Genomic DNA, 23014 nt, shown 5'->3' on the forward strand with positions numbered 1-23014 from the left:
GAGACCGTTATGTCCATCTATAGATTAATCAACTCTGTGCACAAAGCTGGTCATTTACTGACTGGTACATAGCTGCACTTTGCAGAGGTGGCCAAACTCTATCACCTTGTCGTGGTGTGCTGAAAATTTGCACCTACATTTTTAACGCTTGTATATAACCTGAATTTAATGCCCTGAGACTAATGATACACTGACTGAAACCTTGTTAAAAATAGAATAATCTCATTTAAAGTGCTGATCAAAGCACCTTCAGCATTTATTAATCAACTCAGCCCAGGTGATTACAGATTTGAAAATTTTGGAGAAGTCTATTTGCATCAGAGCTTTATCACTCAGGATGGAGGTATATATTGCAGTGGCAACTTTATCTCTAGGGACAGGGATGTCATGTCTTCCAGGACAAGTGATTGCTAGTGGTCTCCATACAGGGGATGGGCATGCCCAGGAGGGACAGAGGGTGAGCTCTGACAGAGGGGCACACAAACAAAACCTTTAACTGTCTATGATCTTGCTCACAGTATGAGGGTTTCCGGTACCTGGAACGCAAAACCCGGAAGCATCCTGCGCCAATGAACCGCATGTTGGAGCGCACAACCCGGACGTTGCCTCAATCAGTTTGGACCGCAAAACCCGGAAGTGAAGCCTTGTTAGTTTAGAATCAGTTCCTTTGCGGAAGAAGTGAGGCTGCGGCGGTAAGTGGTTCCTTTGAGGTCTGTACTTGTTATATTTCAAGTGCATTATACTGTCACTACAGGGTGGAAACCGTTCTCATCTCTGTATACAGCCATCATAGGGTTTACATTTGAGTCACTATATTGCTCTGTGCATTGTGCAATGTGTGTTTTGCACTAAGGAAAGCTACACAATTCCCTTTATATGTAAACCGCAATTCAATGTTAATATTGATAGATCTGTGTACCATATTGCATTTATATTGTTTTTAATAATGATCTGTTTAAAGAGCAAGTAAAGACAGTGTGTGTGTGTGTGTATGTATATATATATATATATATATATATATATATATTATAATAATTTTTATTTTTATTTTTTTATTTCTCCTGTGTGTTGTAGTGCTGGTTAGTATACATGAAGGAAGTTGATGGTCTACACCAGGGGTGGGAACCTTTTTTTTTTTTCTACCAAGGGCCATACAAAAATTATCAACTTAAAAATTAGCCTTGCCCCAATGGATATGCCCCTTAGTGGTAATGTGCGCGCACGCCAAAAAATGGGTGTGGCCACAAGCCACACGGGGCGTGGTAATTAAAATGGAAGGGTGGGGGGGTGATACACGTATGCCCCCAATAGTGCACTGCCAGATACACATATGCCCCCAATAGTGCAGTGGCAGATACCCATATGCCCCCAGTAGTGCAGTGCCAGATACACGCATGCCCCCACAGTGCCAGATACACGCATGCCCCCACAGTGCCAGATACACGCATGCCCCCACAGTGCCAGATACACGCATGCCCCCACAGTGCCAGATACACGCATGCCCCCACAGTGCCAGATACACGCATGCCCCCACAGCGCCAGATACACACATGCCCCCACAGTGCCAGGTACACACATGTCCCTACAGTGCCAGATATGCCCCCACATTGTCAGATATGTCCCCACATGCCCCCACCCCACTGTGCTGCTCACCGCTGCTGCTGCTGTGTATGTGTGTCAGAGGCAGTGTGCGCCTCTCCTGCCTCTTAGTGCTCAGTCCGGCGGCGGCGTGTGTCAGGGGCCAGGGAGGGAGGAGAGTGCAGCTATGTTAGGCGGCGGCGTGTAGGACCTCAAACCAGCCGCTGGTTTGCGATCCAATCAGAGCTCGCGGACCGATAGCGGCGGCTTCCAGATTGGCTGCCGGTCCGCGAGTTCTGTTTGGCTCACGTACCGGCGGCTGGTTTGAGGTCCTACACGCCCCCGGACGTAGCTGCGCTCTCCTCCCTGCCCTGATAGATGACAGTGACATACGCCGCTGCCAGACTGAGCATAAAGGGGCAGGAGAGGTGCACATTGCGCTGTCTTCCTCTGACACACACACACAGTAGCGGGCCGGACCAAGTGGCTTTGCGGGCCTTATACGGCCTGCGGGACGGAGGTTCCCCACCCCTGGTCTACACCATGCGTGGCCAACCTATGGCCAGGCCTGGTCTACACGATAGCCGTTTCCATCAGGCTCTCCATTGTACCCCTGCAGAATGCTAGCATGTTACCGGGGATGGGCTTTGCAGCAGGCACTGATGGCCTGACCGCTTACCAGACTCTCCCTGCTGAAATACACTGCGTTGATTGGTTGGTGTATACAGTGTAGGGCCGGAAATGTTGCAGAACCTCATATGATTGCAAGTTGAGCTACTTGATTCCATAGAAGCAGCGTCCTAAAGAACTGGGAGGAGTTTCGTCTGACCACAGTTGGGTTGCCCATCGCATAGGTTTACCATCAATGGAAATCCATTGACGCTTCGTGTGTAAAGGAAAGGAGGCCTGCATTGTGTGTGTCGGTGTCTGCTGGTGGTTCACGCAGCCAGCCACGGAAATTTATAGTCGTAGCTCAGTCACCATGCAGGCTGCCAATTACAGACTTTGAATGGAAACTGTTTGGCATTTCAGACCGACTCCCACTGGCCAATAAGATTCTTCCTGAACTTACGCACATCCTTTTGACGCAATTTGATTTTTTTTCTTTGTGCCTCCTGATCCTTGAATCATTCTAGTTGGTGGTGTCCTATTACAGATAATCAGTATTGGGATCCCCTTACTATTATTACTTGTAGGGTGGCATTCCTTTAGGATCGTGACTATAGCAGGACTTAAAGGAAACTTAAACTTGGGCGGAATTGAAGGTGTTAATATAAAATAAGTGATAAAACATGTTGCGTCTGATAAATGGTGCCCCAGCAGACACCGACACACACAACGCAGCAAATCAGCTCCCAACTGTCATGTGGTTAAAAATAATGACAATTGAGAGCTGATTGGCTGGGGCACCATTTATGATTCACAAGTTTTATCACTCGTTGATAAATGGGCTCCTTAGCTTGATCCACCAGGTAGTTCTTTCAGAGCCATATCCTACTCTTCCTCCTACTACCCCTTGGCTTGTTTCCAGAAGGGCTGATTGTGCGTCGCTGTCACTTTTCCTTGAACTTAGAAAGTTCATGGGTATCACAGAAGTGCTGTAGATAGGGGAAGATGTACCAGACCTTAGAGGGTGATAAAATTGAGAAGTTGTCCATACCAACTAATCGGCATCTAGTTAACATTTATCTAGCACAGTCCATAAATTGACAATTAGCAGTGGATTGGTTGCTATGGGCAACTTCTCTACTTTATGTCTCTGGTCGATTTTATACATACGTTAATTTATAATCGCTTCCTAGACTCCGATGCCGTGTGGGCTGTTTCGTGGAGTAATTTGATGGCAAGGTATCAGAGTTTGAGCTCTTTACTAAATTAGATTGTGCATTTTCTACTATTTATATCTCTTTTTCATTCCTAGATGAAAGCTGTACTTGCTAGAGGCATTTTCTAATCAGAAGTCGCATAACTGTGATACCGATCCAGAGAGGAAGAGTTCAGTCTAGAATATCGGGATTACTGAGAATGGAGGATGGAATGGAGGACAAGAGTCACGTCGCTGAGAGGCTATTAAATATCACTTTGGAGGTCATCTACCTGATGACTGGGGAGGTGAGGGAGTCTGGGAGTGTCACAGTGACGTTGCTCTTATCTCTCTTACTAACAGAGATCTGACTGGGGAGGTGAGGGGGTCTGGGAGTGTCACAGTGACGTTGCTCTTATCTCTCTTACTAACAAAGGGACCTGACTGGGGAGGTGAGGGGGTCTGGGAGTGTCATAGTGACATCACTCTTTTCTCTATTATGAACACAGAAACCTGACTGGGGAGGTGAGGGGTGTTTGGGAGTGTCACAGTGACATCACTCTTATCTTTATTAGCAAGAAGCATGAAAATTTACTGTAGATCTTTACTGTAGATCATGCTAAGGATATCTGGATGTTACTGCTAAGTAGGTCTTCTCAGATTCCAACTACTTAAAGGCAATGCACCATGGACCCTATTCAGTAAGGATTGCAGATTCTGCTTTCTATTGCAGGCGTCCACTCACTGTGATCACAACGCAATTAGAGTGTGATTGCAGAAACTAGGGAAGACTAGGGAATCCTCCTGCCGCCGCAGCCTGGCTGCAACGGCAGGAATCTCGCCACCATTTTATTGATCAGAGCAGCTACTTGTGACGCCAAGCAGCCGCCCTGAAAATTCTGCCCACACGCCCCAGTTTTCTGGTATAACTGTAATATCCCCATCTCTCCCATCATAGGTCCCAGTATAACTGTAACATCTGCTAATACAAAAAAAAACTTTTACACCGACAGATATATTTATATCTTAGTGCATGGATTGATTTATTGGCCTAGGCTTGTTGATCCTTATACTGAATGTGTCTTACGTCTTCATTACATAGCATTATGTAGTCACAAAGAAGTCTGCTGAGTCTGTGACATCCAACAGTCACCTATTTGGGTCAGGAGAGCTGGGCAGGACCCAGAGCCCCATCACGGTGCCTCCACCTCACTCACTGATACATGAGAGAGACAATGAGCAGAAGATCCTGGAACTCACCAACAAGATCATTCAGCTGCTGACTGGAGAGGTGACTGCTGGGAGTGGGACATTATACAGTAACACCAGGGGACGTGTCTGGGTGATGACTGGAGAGGTGACTGCTGGGAATGGGGCACTATACAGTAACACCAGGGGAGATGTCTGGGTGATGACTGGAGAGGTGACTGCTGGGAATGGGGCACTATACAGTAACACCAGGGGAGGTGTCTGGGTGATGACTGGAGAGGTGACTGCTGGGAATGGGGTATTATACAGTAACACCAGGGGATGTGTCTGGGTGATGACTGGAGAGGTGACTGCTGGGAATGGGGCATTATACAGTAACACCAGGGGAGGTGTCTGGGTGATGACTGGAGAGGTGACTGCTGGGAATGGGGCATTATACAGTAACACCAGGGGATGTGTCTGGGTGATGACTGGAGAGGTGACTGCTGGGAATGGGGCATTATACAGTAACACCAGGGGAGGTGTCTGGGTGATGACTGGAGAGGTGACTGCTGGGAATGGGGCATTATACAGTAACACCAGGGGATGTGTCTGGGTGATGACTGGAGAGGTGACTGCTGGGAATGGGGCATTATACAGTAACACCAGGAGAGGTGTCTGGGTGATGACTGGAGAGGTGACTGCTGGGAATGGGACATTATACGGTAACACCAGGGGAGATGTCTGGGTGATGACTGGAGAGGTGACTGCTGGGAATGGGGCACTATACAGTAACACCAGGGGATGTGTCTGGGTGATGACTGGAGAGGTGACTGCTGGGAATGGTACATTATACAGTAACACCAGGGGATGTGTCTGGGTGATGTCTGGAGAGGTGACTGCTGGGAATGGGGCACTATACAGTAACACCAGGGGAGGTGTCTGGGTGATGACTGGAGAGGTGACTGCTGGGAATGGTACATTATACAGTAACACCAGGGGATGTGTCTGGGTGATGTCTGGAGAGGTGACTGCTGGGAATGGGGCATTATACAGTAACACCAGGATATGTGTCTGGGTGATGACTGGAGAGGTGACTGCTGGGAATGGGACATTATACAGTAACACCAGGGGATGTGTCTGGGTGATGACTGGAGAGGTGACTGCTGGGAATGGGGCATTATACAGTAACACCAGGGGAGGTGTCTGGGTGATGACTGGAGAGGTGACTGCTGGGAATGGGACATTATACAGTAACACCAGGGGATGTGTCTGGGTGATGACTGGAGAGGTGACTGCTGGGAATGGGGCATTATACAGTAACACCAGGGGAGGTGTCTGGGTGATGACTGGAGAGGTGACTGCTGGGAATGGGGCATTATACAGTAACACCAGGGGATGTGTCTGGGTGATGACTGGAGAGGTGACAGCTGGGAATGGGGCACTATACAGTAACACCAGGGGAGGTGTCTGGGTGATGACTGGAGAGGTGACTGCTGGGAATGGGACATTATACAGTAACACCAGGGGAGGTGTCTGGGTGATGACTGGAGAGGTGACAGCTGGGAATGGGGCACTATACAGTAACACCAGGGGAGGTGTCTGGGTGATGACTGGAGAGGTGACTGCTGGGAATGGGACATTATACGGTAACACCAGGGGAGATGTCTGGGTGATGACTGGAGAGGTGACTGCTGGGAATGGGGCACTATACAGTAACACCAGGGGATGTGTCTGGGTGATGACTGGAGAGGTGACTGCTGGGAATGGTACATTATACAGTAACACCAGGGGATGTGTCTGGGTGATGTCTGGAGAGGTGACTGCTGGGAATGGGGCACTATACAGTAACACCAGGGGAGGTGTCTGGGTGATGACTGGAGAGGTGACTGCTGGGAATGGTACATTATACAGTAACACCAGGGGATGTGTCTGGGTGATGTCTGGAGAGGTGACTGCTGGGAATGGGGCACTATACAGTAACACCAGGGGAGGTGTCTGGGTGATGACTGGAGAGGTGACTGCTGGGAATGGTACATTATACAGTAACACCAGGGGATGTGTCTGGGTGATGTCTGGAGAGGTGACTGCTGGGAATGGGGCATTATACAGTAACACCAGGATATGTGTCTGGGTGATGACTGGAGAGGTGACTGCTGGGAATGGGACATTATACAGTAACACCAGGGGAGGTGTCTGGGTGATGACTGGAGAGGTGACTGCTGGGAATGGGACATTATACAGTAACACCAGGGGATGTGTCTGGGTGATGACTGGAGAGGTGACTGCTGGGAATGGGGCATTATACAGTAACACCAGGGGAGGTGTCTGGGTGATGACTGGAGAGGTGACTGCTGGGAATGGGACATTATACAGTAACACCAGGGGATGTGTCTGGGTGATGACTGGAGAGGTGACTGCTGGGAATGGGGCATTATACAGTAACACCAGGGGAGGTGTCTGGGTGATGACTGGAGAGGTGACTGCTGGGAATGGGGCATTATACAGTAACACCAGGGGATGTGTCTGGGTGATGACTGGAGAGGTGACAGCTGGGAATGGGGCACTATACAGTAACACCAGGGGAGGTGTCTGGGTGATGACTGGAGAGGTGACTGCTGGGAATGGGACATTATACAGTAACACCAGGGGAGGTGTCTGGGTGATGACTGGAGAGGTGACAGCTGGGAATGGGGCACTATACAGTAACACCAGGGGAGGTGTCTGGGTGATGACTGGAGAGGTGACTGCTGGGAATGGGACATTATACGGTAACACCAGGGGAGATGACTGGAGAGGTGACTGCTGGGAATGGGGCATTATACAGTAACACCAGGGGAGGTGTCTGGGTGATGTCTGGAGAGGTGACTGCTGGGAATGGGACATTATACAGTAACACCAGGGGAGGTGTCTGGGTGATGACTGGAGAGGTGACTGCTGGGAATGGGACATTATACAGTAACACCAGGGGAGGTGTCTGGGTGATGACTGGAGAGGTGACTGCTGGGAATGGGGCACTATACAGTAACACCAGGGGATGTGTCTGGGTGATGACTGGAGAGGTGACTGCTGGGAATGGTACATTATACAGTAACACCAGGGGATGTGTCTGGGTGATGTCTGGAGAGGTGACTGCTGGGAATGGGGCACTATACAGTAACACCAGGGGAGGTGTCTGGGTGATGACTGGAGAGGTGACTGCTGGGAATGGTACATTATACAGTAACACCAGGGGATGTGTCTGGGTGATGTCTGGAGAGGTGACTGCTGGGAATGGGGCATTATACAGTAACACCAGGGGAGGTGTCTGGGTGATAACTGGAGAGATGACTGCTGGGAATGGGGCATTATACAGTAACACCAGGGGAGGTGTCTGGGTGATGACTGTGTCATTGTGTGTGTCAGGTTCCTATAAGGCGTCAGGATGTCACTGTCTATTCCCGTTTACAGGTGTATTCACAAGGACACAGGAATCTGTACAAGGACCTCGTGGGGGAGAATCTTGAAGTCCTCAATCTGCAGGGTAAGATGAGGTTTAATCTGTGTCCTAACCTTATTCTTACTGGTAGATTTACAAAAGTTTCTAAAACAGACAATTGGTGATGTAGCATAGCAACCAATCAGAATCCGGCTATCATTTATTTGCATTCTAGAACATGATAGAGAGAATCTGATTGGTTGCTGTCTGCAACATCCTCCACTAGTCTGTTTTAGAAGCTTTAGTAAATCTACCCCGTAGTCTTAGATATGTGTACTAAATACACATGAAACCGGATAGGCAGCAATCTAACACACGATTACAACAAGCTATAGGAGGATATGTACTAAACAGTGATAAAAATGGCAACCAATCAGCTGCTCTGTATACTTTTATAGTATGCAAATTTATAAATGTTATGTCAATGCTGATTGGTTGCCATGGGCAACTTCTCCACTGGCTCACTTCTCCACTTTTATCACTGCTTAGTACATGTCCCTCATAGTGTCTTAGCTATCTATTGGGGCATCTTTTTCAGGTGCTCAATGATGTTCGTCAATTAAGTGGTCTATTTACTAAGCCTTGGATGTAGATAAAGTAGACTGAGATAAAGTACCAGCCAATCAGCTCCTAACTGTCATGCCACAGGCTGGGTTTGAAAAATGTCAGTTAGGATCTGATTGGCCGGTGCTTTATCTCCATCCAAGGCTTAGTAAATAGAGCCCTTAGTCTGTTTCAGCATACAAGCTAATACAGCATTTATGGCGCTGGCTGGGTGACCATCTCATCCAATCAAATCTGATCTACTTTTGGATAAATCTGCATTATGTTGTTTTTTTTGTGACCAAAGCAAGATTTTAGCAGCCATGTCAGATTTGTTTGGGTTAGTGTGGGCGGTAATCCAGATATGTGGCTTAACCAAGCACTCCGAACTGTCCGCAGATTTTGTTTTTTTGTTCCAGAATATCTTTTCCAAGCAGCCAGAATGTGATTACGCTCAATCTGGGGGAGATTTATCATATCTTGGAGAGAGACAAAGTACCAACCAACCAGCTTCTGGGTATAGCTGGAGAGGAGAGACTGGGCACCGGCTAGTTAACATTTGTTTCCCAGCAGCCCAGGCCTACTTTTCCTCTCTTCACCGGCTAGCCAGTTTTTTAGTTGGTGCCAGCAGGAGTGGGCACTGTTTTTATTATTAGGACAGCAGCAGCACTACCGAGGGCTGGGTCGTTGACTTCTGCCGAGGGGCTCCACAGAGACACTGCACAGAGCTCCTGGAGACGCCTGCAGGGGACAGGTAAGCTCAGCTCCCTGCTTTCAGGGAGCCACATCGTGGCAGCTGCACACCGCCAGTGTGGAGACCACCAGCGGTGGTGGTTGTGTCAGCACCGGGGCCCCCGCTCTTCATGCTAGACCAACAGGGCAATTAAAAATAGGAACACCACTAATAGCGGTGCATGCCGTGTCCACACCAGAGAGGGGGGGGGAGGGGCAGGCAAGCCCCTTCCCCCACCCCCACCCTAAGTGTGCTTGCTCATGGCAGACAGCCCGCCTGAGTCAGACTCCTCCTGTCTCTCCACCTCCACTAAGATGCTGGGCAGCATTTTACCCACATTGCCTGCCTCAGCGCTGTCTGGAGAGAAGCTTGGGCTCCTATCTCCCATATACCTTGCTCCCAGTGGCCTGCATACCCTGCTGCTGTTACAGGTCACACTAGGGATAAACTCAGAGGTCAGTAGTATTTACACTCACTAGTTGGGTTGCCTTTTAACAGCTGTTGCCACACTTTGCAGTCTCCTGCAATTACACACCACTGCGTCCGCTTTAGTGTGTGGGGACTTTGGATTGCATTTATAAAGTCTTTCAGGAACAAAGCTCCCAAGGAGGTGGCTTCTCAGGTACTGCGCACTTGTAAGATCTGTGGAAACATACTCTCTGTTCTGGACCCAAACAACGATGGCCTTTGTGTCCGTTGTTTCACAGATACCCGGTGTGAGACTCTGGCAGCCGTGGTGTCTGGCCAGGAGCCAGCTTGTGCTTCAACGTTAACTCAGGTGATGTCTCAATTAGTTTTTCTCTAACGTCCTAGTGGATGCTGGGGACTCCGAAAGGACCATGGGGAATAGCGGCTCCGCAGGAGACTGGGCACAAAGTAAAAGCTTTAGGACTAGCTGGTGTGCACTGGCTCCTCCCCCTATGACCCTCCTCCAAGCCTCAGTTAGATTTTGTGCCCGAACGAGAAGGGTGCAATCTAGGTGGCTCTCCTGAGCTGCTTAGAGTAAAAGTTTAAATAGGTTTTTTATTTTCAGTGAGACCTGCTGGCAACAGGCTCACTGCATCGAGGGACTTAGGGGAGAGAAACGAACTCACCTGCGTGCAGAGTGGATTGGGTTTCTTAGGCTACTGGACATTAGCTCCAGAGGGACGATCACAGGCCCAGCCATGGATGGGTCCCGGAGCCGCGCCGCCGGCCCCCTTACAGATGCTGAAGCAAGAAGAGGTCCATAAATCGGCGGCAGAAGACTTTCCTGTCTTCATAAGGTAGCGCACAGCACTGCAGCTGTGCGCCATTGCTCTCAGCACACTTCACACTCCGGTCACTGAGGGTGCAGGACGCTGGGGGGGGGCGTCCTGGGAAGCAATGAATTTACCTTAGTTGGCGAAAAATACATCACATATAGCTCCTGGGCTATATGGATGTATTTAACCCCTGCCAGTTTTCCAGAAAAAAGCGGGAGAAGAGCCCGCCGTGAAGGGGGCGGGGCCTATCTCCTCAGCACACAGCGCCATTTTTCCCACACAGCTCCGCTGGTAGGAAGGCTCCCAGAATCTCCCCTGCATCCTGCAACTACAGAAACAGGGTAAAAAAGAGAGGGGGGCACTTATTTGGCAAAATAAGCAGCTATAAGGGATAGACACTTATTGTAAGGTTGTCCCTATACATATATAGCGCTCTGGTGTGTGCTGGCAAACTCTCCCTCTGTCTCCCCAAAGGGCTAAGTGGGTCCTGTCCTCTATCAGAGCATTCCCTGTGTGTGTGCTGGGTGTCGGTACGTGTGTGTCGACATGTATGAGGAGGAAAATGATGTGGAGGCGGAGCAATTGCCTATAATGGTGATGTCACCCCCTAGGGAGTCGACACCTGAATGGATGGCCGTAATTAAGGAATTACGTGACAGTGTCGGCACGTTACAGAAAACTGTTGACGACATGAGACAGCCGGCAGCTCAGTTAGTGCCTGTCCAGGCGTCTCAAACACCGTCAGGGGCTATTAAACGCCCGTTACCTCAGTGGGTCGACACGGACCCAGACACAGACACTGACTCCAGTGTCGACGGTGAAGAAACAAACGTATTTTCCAGTAGGGCCACACGTTACATGATCACGGCAATGAAGGAGGTTTTGCACATCTCTGATACTGCAAGTACCACAAAAAGGGGTATTATGTGGGGTGTGAAAAAACTACCCGTAGTTTTTCCTGAATCAGATGAATTGAATGAAGTGTGTGATGAAGCGTGGGTTACCCCCGACAGAAAACTGCTAATTTCTAAAAAATTATTGGCACATTTGCACTCTGGCATCAAGAGTAAGTGCGATGTCCATTTCTGCCAGAAGAGGATTATGGACGCGACAGTGGTCAGGGGATGCGGATTCCAAACGGCATATGGAAGTATTGCCGTATAAAGGGGAGGAGTTATTTGGGGGCGGTCTATCGGACCTGGTGGCCACGGCAACGGCTGGGAAATCCACCTTTTTACCCCAAGTCACCTCGCAGCAGAAAAAGATACCGCCTTTTCAGGCTCAGTCCTTTCGTCCCCATAAGGGCAAGCGGGCAAAAGGCCACTCATATCTGCCCTGGGGCAGAGGAAGGGGAAAAAGACTACAACAGACAGCTTCTTCCCACGACCAGAAGCCCTCCCCCGCTTCTGCCAAGTCCTCAGCATGACGCTGGGGCCTTACAAGCGGACTCAGGCACGGTGGGGGCCCGTCTCAAGAATTTCAGCGCGCAGTGGGCTCACTCGCAAGTGGACCCCTGGATCCTGCAGGTAGTATCTCAGGGGTACAAATTGGAATTCGAGACGTCTCCCCCTCGCCGGTTCTTGAAGTCTGCTTTACCAACGTCTACCCCCGACAGGGAGGCGGTATTGGAAGCCATTCACAAGCTGTATTCCCAGCAAGTGATAATCAAGGTACCCCTCCTACAACAGGGAAAGGGGTATTACTCCACGCTGTTTGTGGTACCGAAGCCGGACGGCTCGGTGAGACCCATTTTAAATCTGAAAACCTTGAACACTTACATAAAAAGGTTCAAGTTCAAGATGGAGTCACTCAGAGCAGTGATAGCGAACCTGGAAGAAGGGGACTACATGGTGTCTCTGGACATCAAGGATGCTTACCTCCATGTCCCAATTTGCCCTTCTCACCAAGGGTACCTCAGGTTTGTGGTACAGAACTGTCACTATCAGTTTCAGACGCTGCCGTTTGGATTGTCCACGGCACCCCGGGTCTTTACCAAGGTAATGGCCGAAATGATGATTCTTCTTCGAAGAAAAGGCGTCTTAATTATCCCTTACTTGGACGATCTCCTGATAAGGGCACGGTCCAGAGAACAGTTAGAGGTCGGAGTAGCACTATCGCAAATAGTACTACGACAGCACGGATGGATTCTAAATATTCCAAAATCGCAGCTGATTCCGACGACACGTCTGCTGTTCCTAGGGATGATTCTGGACACAGTACAGAAAAAGGTGTTTCTCCCGGAAGAGAAAGCCAGGGAGTTATCCGACCTAGTCAGGAAACTCCTAAGACCAGGCCAGGTGTCAGTGCATCAGTGCACAAGGGTCCTGGGAAAGATGGTGGCTTCTTACGAAGCGATTCCATTCGGCAGATTCCACGCAAGAACTTTCAGTTGGATCTGCTAGACAAATGGTCCGGATCGCATCTTCAAATGCATCAGCGGATAACCCTGTCTCCAAGGACAAGGGTGTCTCTCCTGTGGTGGTTACAGAGTGCTCATCTCCTAGAGGGCCGCAGATTCGGCATTCAGGATTGGGTCCTGGTGACCACGGATGCCAGCCTGAGAGGCTGGGGAGCAGTCACACAGGGAAAAAATTTCCAGGGCTTGTGGTCAAGCATGGAAACGTCACTTCACATAAATATCCTGGAACTAAGGGCCATTTACAATGCCCTAAGTCAGGCAAGGCCTCTGCTTCAGGGTCAGCCAGTATTGATCCAGTCGGACAACATCACGGCAGTCGCCCACGTAAACAGACAGGGCGGCACAAGAAGCAGGAGGGCAATGACGGAAGTGGCAAGGATTCTTCGCTGGGCGGAAAATCATGTGATAGCACTGTCAGCAGTGTTCATTCCGGGAGTGGACAACTGGGAAGCAGACTTCCTCAGCAGACACGATCTTCACCCGGGGGAGTGGGGACTTCACCCGGAAGTCTTCCACATGATTGTAAACCGTTGGGAAAAACCAAAGGTGGACATGATGGCGTCTCGCCTCAACAAAAAACTGGACAGATATTGTTCCAGGTCAAGGGACCCTCAGGCAATAGCTGTGGACGCTCTGGTAACACCGTGGGTGTACCGGTCAGTGTATGTGTTCCCTCCTCTTCCTCTCATACCAAAAGTACTGAGAATCATAAGAAGGAGAGGAGTAAAGACTATACTCGTGGCTCCGGATTGGCCAAGAAGGACTTGGTACCCGGAAATTCAAGAGATGCTCACGGAAGACCCGTGGCCTCTACCTCTAAGACAGGACCTGCTCCAGCAGGGACCATGTCTGTTCCAAGACTTACCGCGGCTGCGTTTGACGGCATGGCGGTTGAACGCCGGATCCTGAAGGAAAAAGGCATTCCGGATGAAGTCATCCCTACCCTGATCAAAGCCAGGAAGGATGTAACCGTACAACATTATCACCGTATTTGGCGTAAATATGTTGCGTGGTGCGAGGCCAGGAAGGCCCCTACGGAGGAATTTCAACTGGGTCGATTCCTGCATTTCCTGCAAACAGGACTGTCTATGGGCCTCAATTTAGGGTCCATTAAGGTTCAAATTTCGGCCCTGTCGATATTCTTCCAAAAAGAACTAGCTTCTGTACCTGAAGTTCAGACGTTTGTCAAGGGAGTACTGCATATACAGCCTCCTTTTGTGCCTCCAGTGGCACCTTGGGATCTCAATGTAGTGTTTGGATTCCTAAAATCACATTGGTTTGAACCACTCACCACTGTGGACTTGAAGTATCTCACTTGGAAAGTGGTAATGCTGTTAGCCCTGGCTTCAGCCAGGCGTGTATCAGAATTGGCGGCTTTATCCTATAAAAGCCCTTACCTAATTTTTCATACGGACAGGGCAGAATTGAGGACTCGTCCTCAATTTCTCCCTAAGGTGGTTTCAGCATTTCACTTAAACCAACCTATCGTGGTGCCTGCGGCTACTAGGGACTTGGAGGATTCCAAGTTGCTGGACGTAGTCAGGGCCCTGAAAATATATGTTTCCAGGACGGCTGGAGTCAGAAAATCTGACTCGCTGTTTATCCTGTATGCACCCAACAAGCTGGGTGCTCCTGCTTCTAAGCAGACGATTGCTCGTTGGATTTGTAGTACAATTCAGCTTGCACATTCTGTGGCAGGCCTGCCACAGCCAAAATCTATAAAAGCCCATTCCACACGGAAAGTGGGCTCATCTTGGGCGGCTGCCCGAGGGGTCTCGGCTTTACAACTTTGCCGAGCAGCTACTTGGTCAGGGGCAAACACGTTTGCTAAATTCTACAAATTTGATACCCTGGCTGAGGAGGACCTGGAGTTCTCTCATTCGGTGCTGCAGAGTCATCCGCACTCTCCCGCCCGTTTGGGAGCTTTGGTATAATCCCCATGGTCCTTTCGGAGTCCCCAGCATCCACTAGGACGTTAGAGAAAATAAGAATTTACTTACCGATAATTCTATTTCTCATAGTCCGTAGTGGATGCTGGGCGCCCATCCCAAGTGCGGATTGTCTGCATTACTTGTACATAGTTATTGTTACAAAAATCGGGTTATTGTTGTTGTGAGCCATCTTTTCAGAGGCTCCTTCTGTTATCATGCTGTTAACTGGGTTCAGATCACAAGTTGTACGGTGTGATTGGTGTGGCTGGTAATGAGTCTTACCCGGGATTCAAAATCCTTCCTTATTGTGTACGCTCGTCCGGGCACAGTATCCTAACTGAGGCTTGGAGGAGGGTCATAGGGGGAGGAGCCAGTGCACACCAGCTAGTCCTAAAGCTTTTACTTTGTGCCCAGTCTCCTGCGGAGCCGCTATTCCCCATGGTCCTTTCGGAGTCCCCAGCATCCACTACGGACTATGAGAAATAGAATTATCGGTAAGTAAATTCTTATTATAAACTTGCAGCGCCCACGATACTTCCCTCTTGCTACTGGTGTGTTCCCAGTGTTTTGCCTGCTTGCTGCCCTGTTGCCTAGTGTAGAGCCTCTGTGGATGCAGTCATTTACGCAGTCAGTGCAGGGGTTTGGCCAGGTGTCCGCATCTTTCCAGCAGATGCTAGACAGGTATAGTTGCTCCAAGTGCAGGCCTTCTAGGAATGTGAGCTCTTCGCCCCAGTATGACGACGGTGGTTCAGATTTTGACTTGTCCTCAGTGCACGATTCTAGCCTGTCTGCTACCTCGGACGTAAAATCTTCTTCAGTACCTGAGGATTCTGCATCCAGGGTTGATAAGGAAGTGCTGATCAGGGAGGTTAGCTCAGTACTTCAGGTGGCGGACTCGAAACAAGCGCCTAGGTCCAATGCCCCCGTTTTCAATAATCAGAAGAAGGTGACAACTCGGCTTCCTCTTTCTGGGCACCTGGAAGACCTTTTGGAGGTGTGGACTCACCCTAATAGGCACTTTCAATTATCTAAGCACCTTGCGTACTTCTTAATCTCCCAGCTGCAGAACGGGCCAAGTGGGTGTCCTCTCCTCCAATTGATGCCCACATTGCCCGCCTTGTGAGCTCTTCAATTCTCCCTATTCCTAATACGGCTTCCCTTAGGGATCCCACAGATAGAAAGTTAAAGAACCGCCTTAAGATAGCCTTTACCCATGTGGGGGCTGTAGCTCGCCCTGCCTTGGCATCTGCGTGGGTGGCTAAGGCCATAGGGCTGAGGCACTAGAGGCTGATCTCCGCTCTGATATTAGCAGGAAAGAATTATTACCGATTGTGGGGAATCTTAAGGAGGTAGAGTATTTCCTGGTTGAGGTGGAGTTTGACATAAGGGTCCTTACCTCCTAATGTGTCTGTATTTACAGTGGTGGCCAGCAGACCTCTGGCTGTGTTCCTGGCATGCTGATGCGGACTCTAAAAAGGTGTTAGAGGTGCTCCCACATTCTGGGGACACCCTCTTTGGTCAGGAGTTGGACATGATTGTTCCTATGGTAGCAGTGTCCAAGACAGCCTTCCTCCCTTTAGCGGCTCCTCTCATGGCCAGGACGTCTACCTTTCGTCCACAGGGAAAGGCCAGAGGTTAAACATCGTTGAGATTCCAGACTTCCTCCTCCAAAGCCTCTAAAGCCTGAGGTAAACAGTCTTGGACTGCCAGACGATCTGCTCCCAAAATAGCCGACCAGCATGACGGGGCGGGCCTCCACCTGGTTTGGGATGCCAGCTGCTGCTTTTCGCGGCTGTGTGAATAGAGACAACATTGGACGCTTGGGTCAGAGGTGTGTTCTCTTAATGCTATGCACCGATCTTTTAAAGGCATCTTCCATCAAGATTCTTCTACACAGGATTTCCAACTGAGCCAGGGAGCTCTCAGGGAGCCCGTTTTGCTCGCTTCTGTTTTTCAAGGTCTTCATCCCGGTCCCTCCATCTCAAAAGGGTACTGGTTTCTATGCCAATCTTTCTCATTTCAGTCTATCCTCAGTTTAAAAGCTCTAAACATGTATCTACGGATCCCCAGATTCCTCACTGAGTTTTTTCGCTCCATCATTCTGGCTGTGGAACTGGGGGATTTTATGGCATATTTGGACATCCAGGATGCCTATTTACACATTCCCATCTGGGTCAGCCATCAGCGCTTCATCCAGTTTGCGGTGAAAAACGATCACTACCAATTTCAGGCTATGCCTTTTGGACTGTCCATGGCCCCTCGGGTGTTCACAAAGATCATGGCAGTTGTCATTGCGCACCTTAATCGCATGGGCTTCAGAATCTTGCCTTACCTAGAGGACCATCTGCACCTAGCCCAGTCTCCGGATGTCCAGAGAGACCACATTCACTTGATGGTGGATGTGCTGCAATCACACTGGTGGAAAATCAATTGGCACAAATCTACGTTGACGCCTTCCCAGATTATGTTACACTTGGGGAAGTGGGTGGCTGGATTCCAGAGTTCAACTGGACTTTCATCTGATGGACAAGATTTAGGCCCGGCAGTCCAAATTTTGCGCTTTCCACCATCATCTTCAAATGTCCATCTACTGCTAAATGCGGATCCTGGGTTCCTTGGTCGTCATGTTCGACATGGTGGATTTTGCCCAGTTTTACTCCCGTCCTCTGCAGCTAGAAATTTTGGCCAGATGGAACAAGTCTCATCGCATCTCAACTCGCAGATGATTGTTCTGTCACCGAAGGTTGGTGGCACCAAAAGTCTCACCTGGACAGAGGATAATCCTTTTGGATCCAAGACTGGGTCCTCCTTACCACGGACACAAGTCTTTAGGTGTGAGGGGTGGTATCTTGTCAGCAGACATTCCAGGGAGAATGTCTGCTGACAGGAGAGTCGGCTACCCATCAATGCCCTGGAACTCAGCATGTCCACCACGGGCGTCCAGTCCAAGTACAGTCAGATAATGCTACGGCATTCGCCTACATAAACCACCAATGCGGCAATCGTGGTGCCATGCAGGAGGTAAGTCACATTCTTCGCTGGGCAGAGCGTCACCTTCCGACTCTGTCAGCAATATCCATGCCCGGTGTAGAGAATTAGGAAGCGGACTTCCTGAGTTGCCAAGATGTACATTCCAGTGAGTGGGATCTGCATCCAGAGGTCTTCCAGTTGCTGATTTGCTGTTGGTGCCTTCCAGACATAGACATGATGGTGTCTGGGCACAGCCTCCAGCTACCGAGGTTCTGTTCTCGCACCAGGGATCTAGGGTTCTTCTGGTCGATGCTCTGGCAGTGCCATGGACATATCTGCTCATCTATGTCTTCCCTCCGATCTCCGTTATTTAACGAGTTCTAAGTTTTAAGTTGGAGGGCAACACAATTGTCTTGGTGGCCCCCACTTGTGATTGACCAGGGATTTCAACCCTAGGTCATTTCGTCTTTCGTGGGACCTTTTATTTCTGCAGGTGGGTTTGGATTTGGGCCTGCCTTCGGCTCTCCTCCTTGAAAGTACAGGTTTCTGACCCTCTATCGTAAAGATGCCATGTGGTCTTCTTGCCCATACATTCGTTCAGTTCTCTGTATAGGTCAGGAGCATCCCTTCCCATAGGGTTACTGATTTGGGACATCGTTCCTCCCTCAACTTAGGGGGCACAGGTCGCCGACCCTGACACACCTAGCTTCTGGGGTTTGGCTCCTTGGCTTTTCTGGGTCTTAAGACACATTTCCTTGGTGTGTGTTTCTGAGTGTGTGCCGGTCATTCTTCTCCCTCTCCTCACTCCTTGCCGTGGGCTTCCTAACTTAACTGGCTAGCCGGAGGCTAAGGGCGGGGTATAGTGAAAAGGTAGGCCTGGGCTTTTGGGGAAAAGAAAGGTACCTAGTTTGTACCTAGTCTTTTCTCTGTAGCTAAACCCAGTGTTCATCCCTGGGCCCCCCATGGAGTCGAAGAAAAGGCACGTAAATCTCCTTCTGTTTCTCCACTTTTTCTCTCTCCAAGATTTGATAAATCTCCCTGTCTGAGACCTAAGGAGCAAGCGACCAGTTATGGCTCCAGGTAATAGACAACCAAAATGGCAAACTCAATTCATGTTGTGAATATCTTTTTGAGCGCTGACCCCTACCCCCATTCCACCACCTGCAAACCCATCTATTGCTATATGCAAGACATTTTCCCCAGACCGAACATAAACAAGACGCAATAATTTGCACAAACTACTTTCTTATTACCGTAAGTGCGATATAAATATGTCTCCTACAAGGACGTGAATATGTTTGCAGTTACTTGTTCTTAAATCCTGGTAACCATATATATTTCTGGTTCTAAATTTGGATGCTCGTTTGAGTCTCTTTGGTGACACCCCAGTGGATGGACATTATTTATGAGAGTGCGGCCTTAAGATATATATATAATGATGTTTTGTTCTGTTTTTCTATCAGTTACATCAGAAAACAGATTTCATGCCACAATTTCTTCACCAGCTGAAGATGTAAGGGATGTCAAATGTACCCAGAAAGCAACGTTCTTAAATGCAAATACTAAGAATCCAGATGAGAACTCAACTAATCATGAAGTGGGAGGTCACAGAGATAATATAGAAAATATATTTCCTCATATTAGGGTTGAATCCAGCCCATGTGGAGTAAAGGATATCTGTTCTTCAACAGATCAGACACAAGTAGAATATACATGTATTAAAATTGAGGAATCAGACTCATGTGATGGAGACAACCTCACAGATACTGATAATTATACACCTACATATCATACACCGTATTCATCTACTCATATTAAGGAGGAACCCGTCTCATGTGATGGAGGAGACCTCACACACCCTGACAATTATGGATCCACAGGTCATACACAGTATACATCTACTCATAGTAAGGAGGAACCAGCCTTATGTGATGGAGGAAACCTCACAGATACTGGCATGTATACACCCATAGGTCATACACAGTATACATCTACTCATATTAAGGAGGAACCAGTCTCATGTGATGGAGGAGACCTCACACACACTGACATGTATACACCCACAGGTCATATACAGTATACATCTACTCATATTAAGGAGGAACCAGCCTCATGTGATGGAGGAGACCTCACACACACTGACATGTATACACCCACAGGTCATACACAGTATACATGTACTCATATTAAAGAGGAACCATCCTCATGTGATGGAGGAGACCTCACACACACTGACATGTATACACCCGCAGGTCATACACAGTATACATCTACTCATATTAAGGAGGATCCAGCCTCATGTGACGGAGGAAACCCCACAGACACTGACATGGATACATCCACAGATCATGCACAGTATATAGTTGCTCATATTAAGGAGGAATGTGTCTCATGTGATGGAGGAAACCTCACAGACACTGGCTCAAACCCTGTGTCTCTCACCCTAACACCCTCCCCAGTCTCGGACTCCTCTACCCCATGTGTCTCTCAGCCTCACCCCCCTGTGGCTGTCAACATCCATCTTGTGTCTATCAACATCTATCCTCCAGTCTCCATGCCCCGTCAGCCAGATAATACACAGAATACATCTATCGATGATAAGGAGGAACCAATGTCAAGTGATGAAGGAGACATCACAGACACTGACCTGTATACACCCACAAATCACACGCAGTATACATCTACTCATGCTAAGGAGGAAAACCAGTCAGAAGACCAACAGTTTGTTTGTTTGTATTGTCTGAGAGTTTTTTCAAGAGCTTCAAATCTTGTCCGACATGTGAATCTCCACAGTAGGGAAAGCCCTTTTGTGTGCACTGACTGTGGGAAAAGCTTTGACGGTAGCAGAAAGCTCTTGATACACCAGAAGAGTCACAGCGGAGAAAACGCCTGTCCGGACTGTGGGAAATGTTTTCCAAAGAGCTCAGAGCTAGCCAGACACCTGACAATCCACTCCGGAGAGCAGCCATATTGCTGTTCAAAGTGCGGGGAAAAATTTAACACGAGCACAGGTCTCAATATGCACCAGGGAATCCAGACTGGGGCTGACTCCTGTTCGGAACATGGAAAATGTTCTGTGCAAAGGAGCACTCGGAATAACCACCTGAGAACTCGTGCGGGTCAGAAACCATTTTCATGCATCCAATGCGGAAAATTATTTGTCAGCTACGCCAATTACATTGTCCACCGGAGACTTCATGCAGGAGAAAAGCCACACCGACTCTCCGAATGCGGCAAATGTTGTCGACGTAGGAGCAACCTGAGTAGGCATCTTGAAACATCACAGATGGGAGAAGGAAATTGCTGACCAATGTTGTAAAGCATGAGGGGCCTCCTAACCAAATTTGGCTGCTGTGTGGGAAGGGGGACCCGACAATGCGGTACGTCTCCTGCGGCCTTCTGTACTCCTGATTATACTAGATTACAGGAAGTAGAGGAAGCACCACCGTAGCAGCGCGTGTGGCAGCTATGCAACCCCACCCTCACTTCAGGAGCCCCGACCACCACAGTAGCTTCACCACTGTAAGACGGTCTTCAAACCATTTCACCTCAAGTTATCCAGTGCAAATCTCTTATGATACCTGTGGGGATTTTGCAAAATGTGGACTGTTTTGAAAACGCCTATAATGAATTTTCATGTACGTTATGTATTTAAAAAAAACCTAAAAAAAATAAAGACTTTGATATTTTTCAGTGACATCGTTCTACATCTTAGTTTGTACCCATTGTCATTTCATGACTGATTGAACCTGGAAATGGTGAAATGTAACCCATGTTCTAAGTAAAAAGAGGATTTTGGTACTTACCAGGTAAATCCTTTTCTTTGAATCCATAGGGGTCACTGGAGTACTCTTGGATATGGACGGGGCGTTAGCAGGGATAGGCACATTTAAATATTTAAATTAGTAACCATCCACCCCCTCCATACTCCCAAGATGCCTCAGTGTTTTTTTGCTGAGACGACCAGGAGCGAATGCGAGGATGAAGAATGGAGAATTACATATAACACAGACAGAAAGTTGACAACACAATAGATAACAATCACCATAACATTTAAACAAGCCGGTGATAAAGTATTACCCTAAGATATACTGAACTTACCACAAGACAGGTGAAACTGCTCTGGACGGGCGTCCAGTGACCCCTATGGATTCAAAGAAAAGGATTTATCTGGTAAGTACCAAAATCCTATTTTCTTTTTCATCCACTAGGGGTCCCTGGAGTACTCTTGGGACGTACCAACGTTTCTCCCTTGGGTGGGAGAGCTGGTTGGCACCTGTAACAGTAGACAGCCAAAGCTAGATGCTGATGCCGCAGAATCTTTTCCATTTGTAAAAGCGCACAAACGTGTGCACTGACTACCATGTAGCTGCACGGCAAAGTTATGGAAGCACCACGACCTGCTGCCCCTGGCGTTCCCACAGAATGTGTGGAATGTGCTGAAATAGATGCAGGTGGTTGTAGACTAGCAGGAAAGTAAGCTTGACGAATGGTCAGCTTAATTCATCTGGCCAAGGTCCATTTGGAAGCTGACCAACCTATGATGACTGTATCATAGAAAATAAACACTTTATTTGTTTTACGTACAGTTGATATTCGGTACTTAAATGCGAAGCGCACGAACCGCATCCAAAGTAGCTGGAGTTCCTGAGCCCTCTGAAAAACAGGAACTACGATTGGTTGATTATGTGAAAAGATGTTACTACTTTTGTCCGAAGTTCAGCTTTGTCATCATGAAAAACACCAGATACGGTGTTTTGCATGACAACGCACCTAACTCTGAAACACGCCTTGCCGAAGCTAGTTCTAATAGAAAAACTGCTTTCCAAGTTAGAAACTTAACATCCACTTGTTGTAAGGATTCAACAATTGAAGACTGCAAAAACTCTAAAACGAGATTCAAGTCCCATGGAACTGTAGGTGGTATAAACGGAGGTTGAACTCTAAGGACACCTTGCAGAAAAAGTGTGAACTGTTGGCAAAAGAGCCAAACGCCTTTGAAAGTAAATTGACATGGCAGAGACCTGGACCTTTAGTGTCGCTAAATGTAGTCCTCCATCTAACCCAGTCTGTAAAAATAGCACAAGACGGGATAACTTGAAAGAAGATGTCAGAAACTTCCGAGC

The 23014-nt window shown here is 48.5% G+C and overlaps 2 protein-coding genes across 3 annotated transcripts in view; one reads left to right on the forward strand and one right to left on the reverse strand.

The window, feature by feature from the left end:
- LOC135057166 (uncharacterized) overlaps positions 1–23014 on the reverse strand; it is a 264057-nt gene that overhangs the window by 113853 nt on the left and 127190 nt on the right. The window lies entirely within an intron of this gene.
- LOC135054740 (oocyte zinc finger protein XlCOF8.4-like) lies at positions 592–21585 on the forward strand. Of its 2 annotated transcripts, none has more exons than XM_063958037.1 (5): positions 592–692; positions 3500–3690; positions 4485–4673; positions 8021–8093; positions 19352–21585. In XM_063958037.1, exons 2-5 carry the CDS (start codon positions 3604–3606, stop codon positions 21193–21195), a joined length of 2193 nt encoding a protein of 730 aa, XP_063814107.1. In that variant the 5' UTR covers positions 592–692; positions 3500–3603; the 3' UTR covers positions 21196–21585. The 2 variants fall into 2 exon arrangements, with proteins under 2 accessions (XP_063814107.1, XP_063814108.1); XM_063958038.1 differs by having other exon boundaries at positions 672–710.

Source organism: Pseudophryne corroboree, chromosome 3 (assembly GCF_028390025.1).
Source record: "Pseudophryne corroboree isolate aPseCor3 chromosome 3, aPseCor3.hap2, whole genome shotgun sequence".
Lineage (NCBI taxonomy): Eukaryota > Metazoa > Chordata > Amphibia > Anura > Myobatrachidae > Pseudophryne > Pseudophryne corroboree.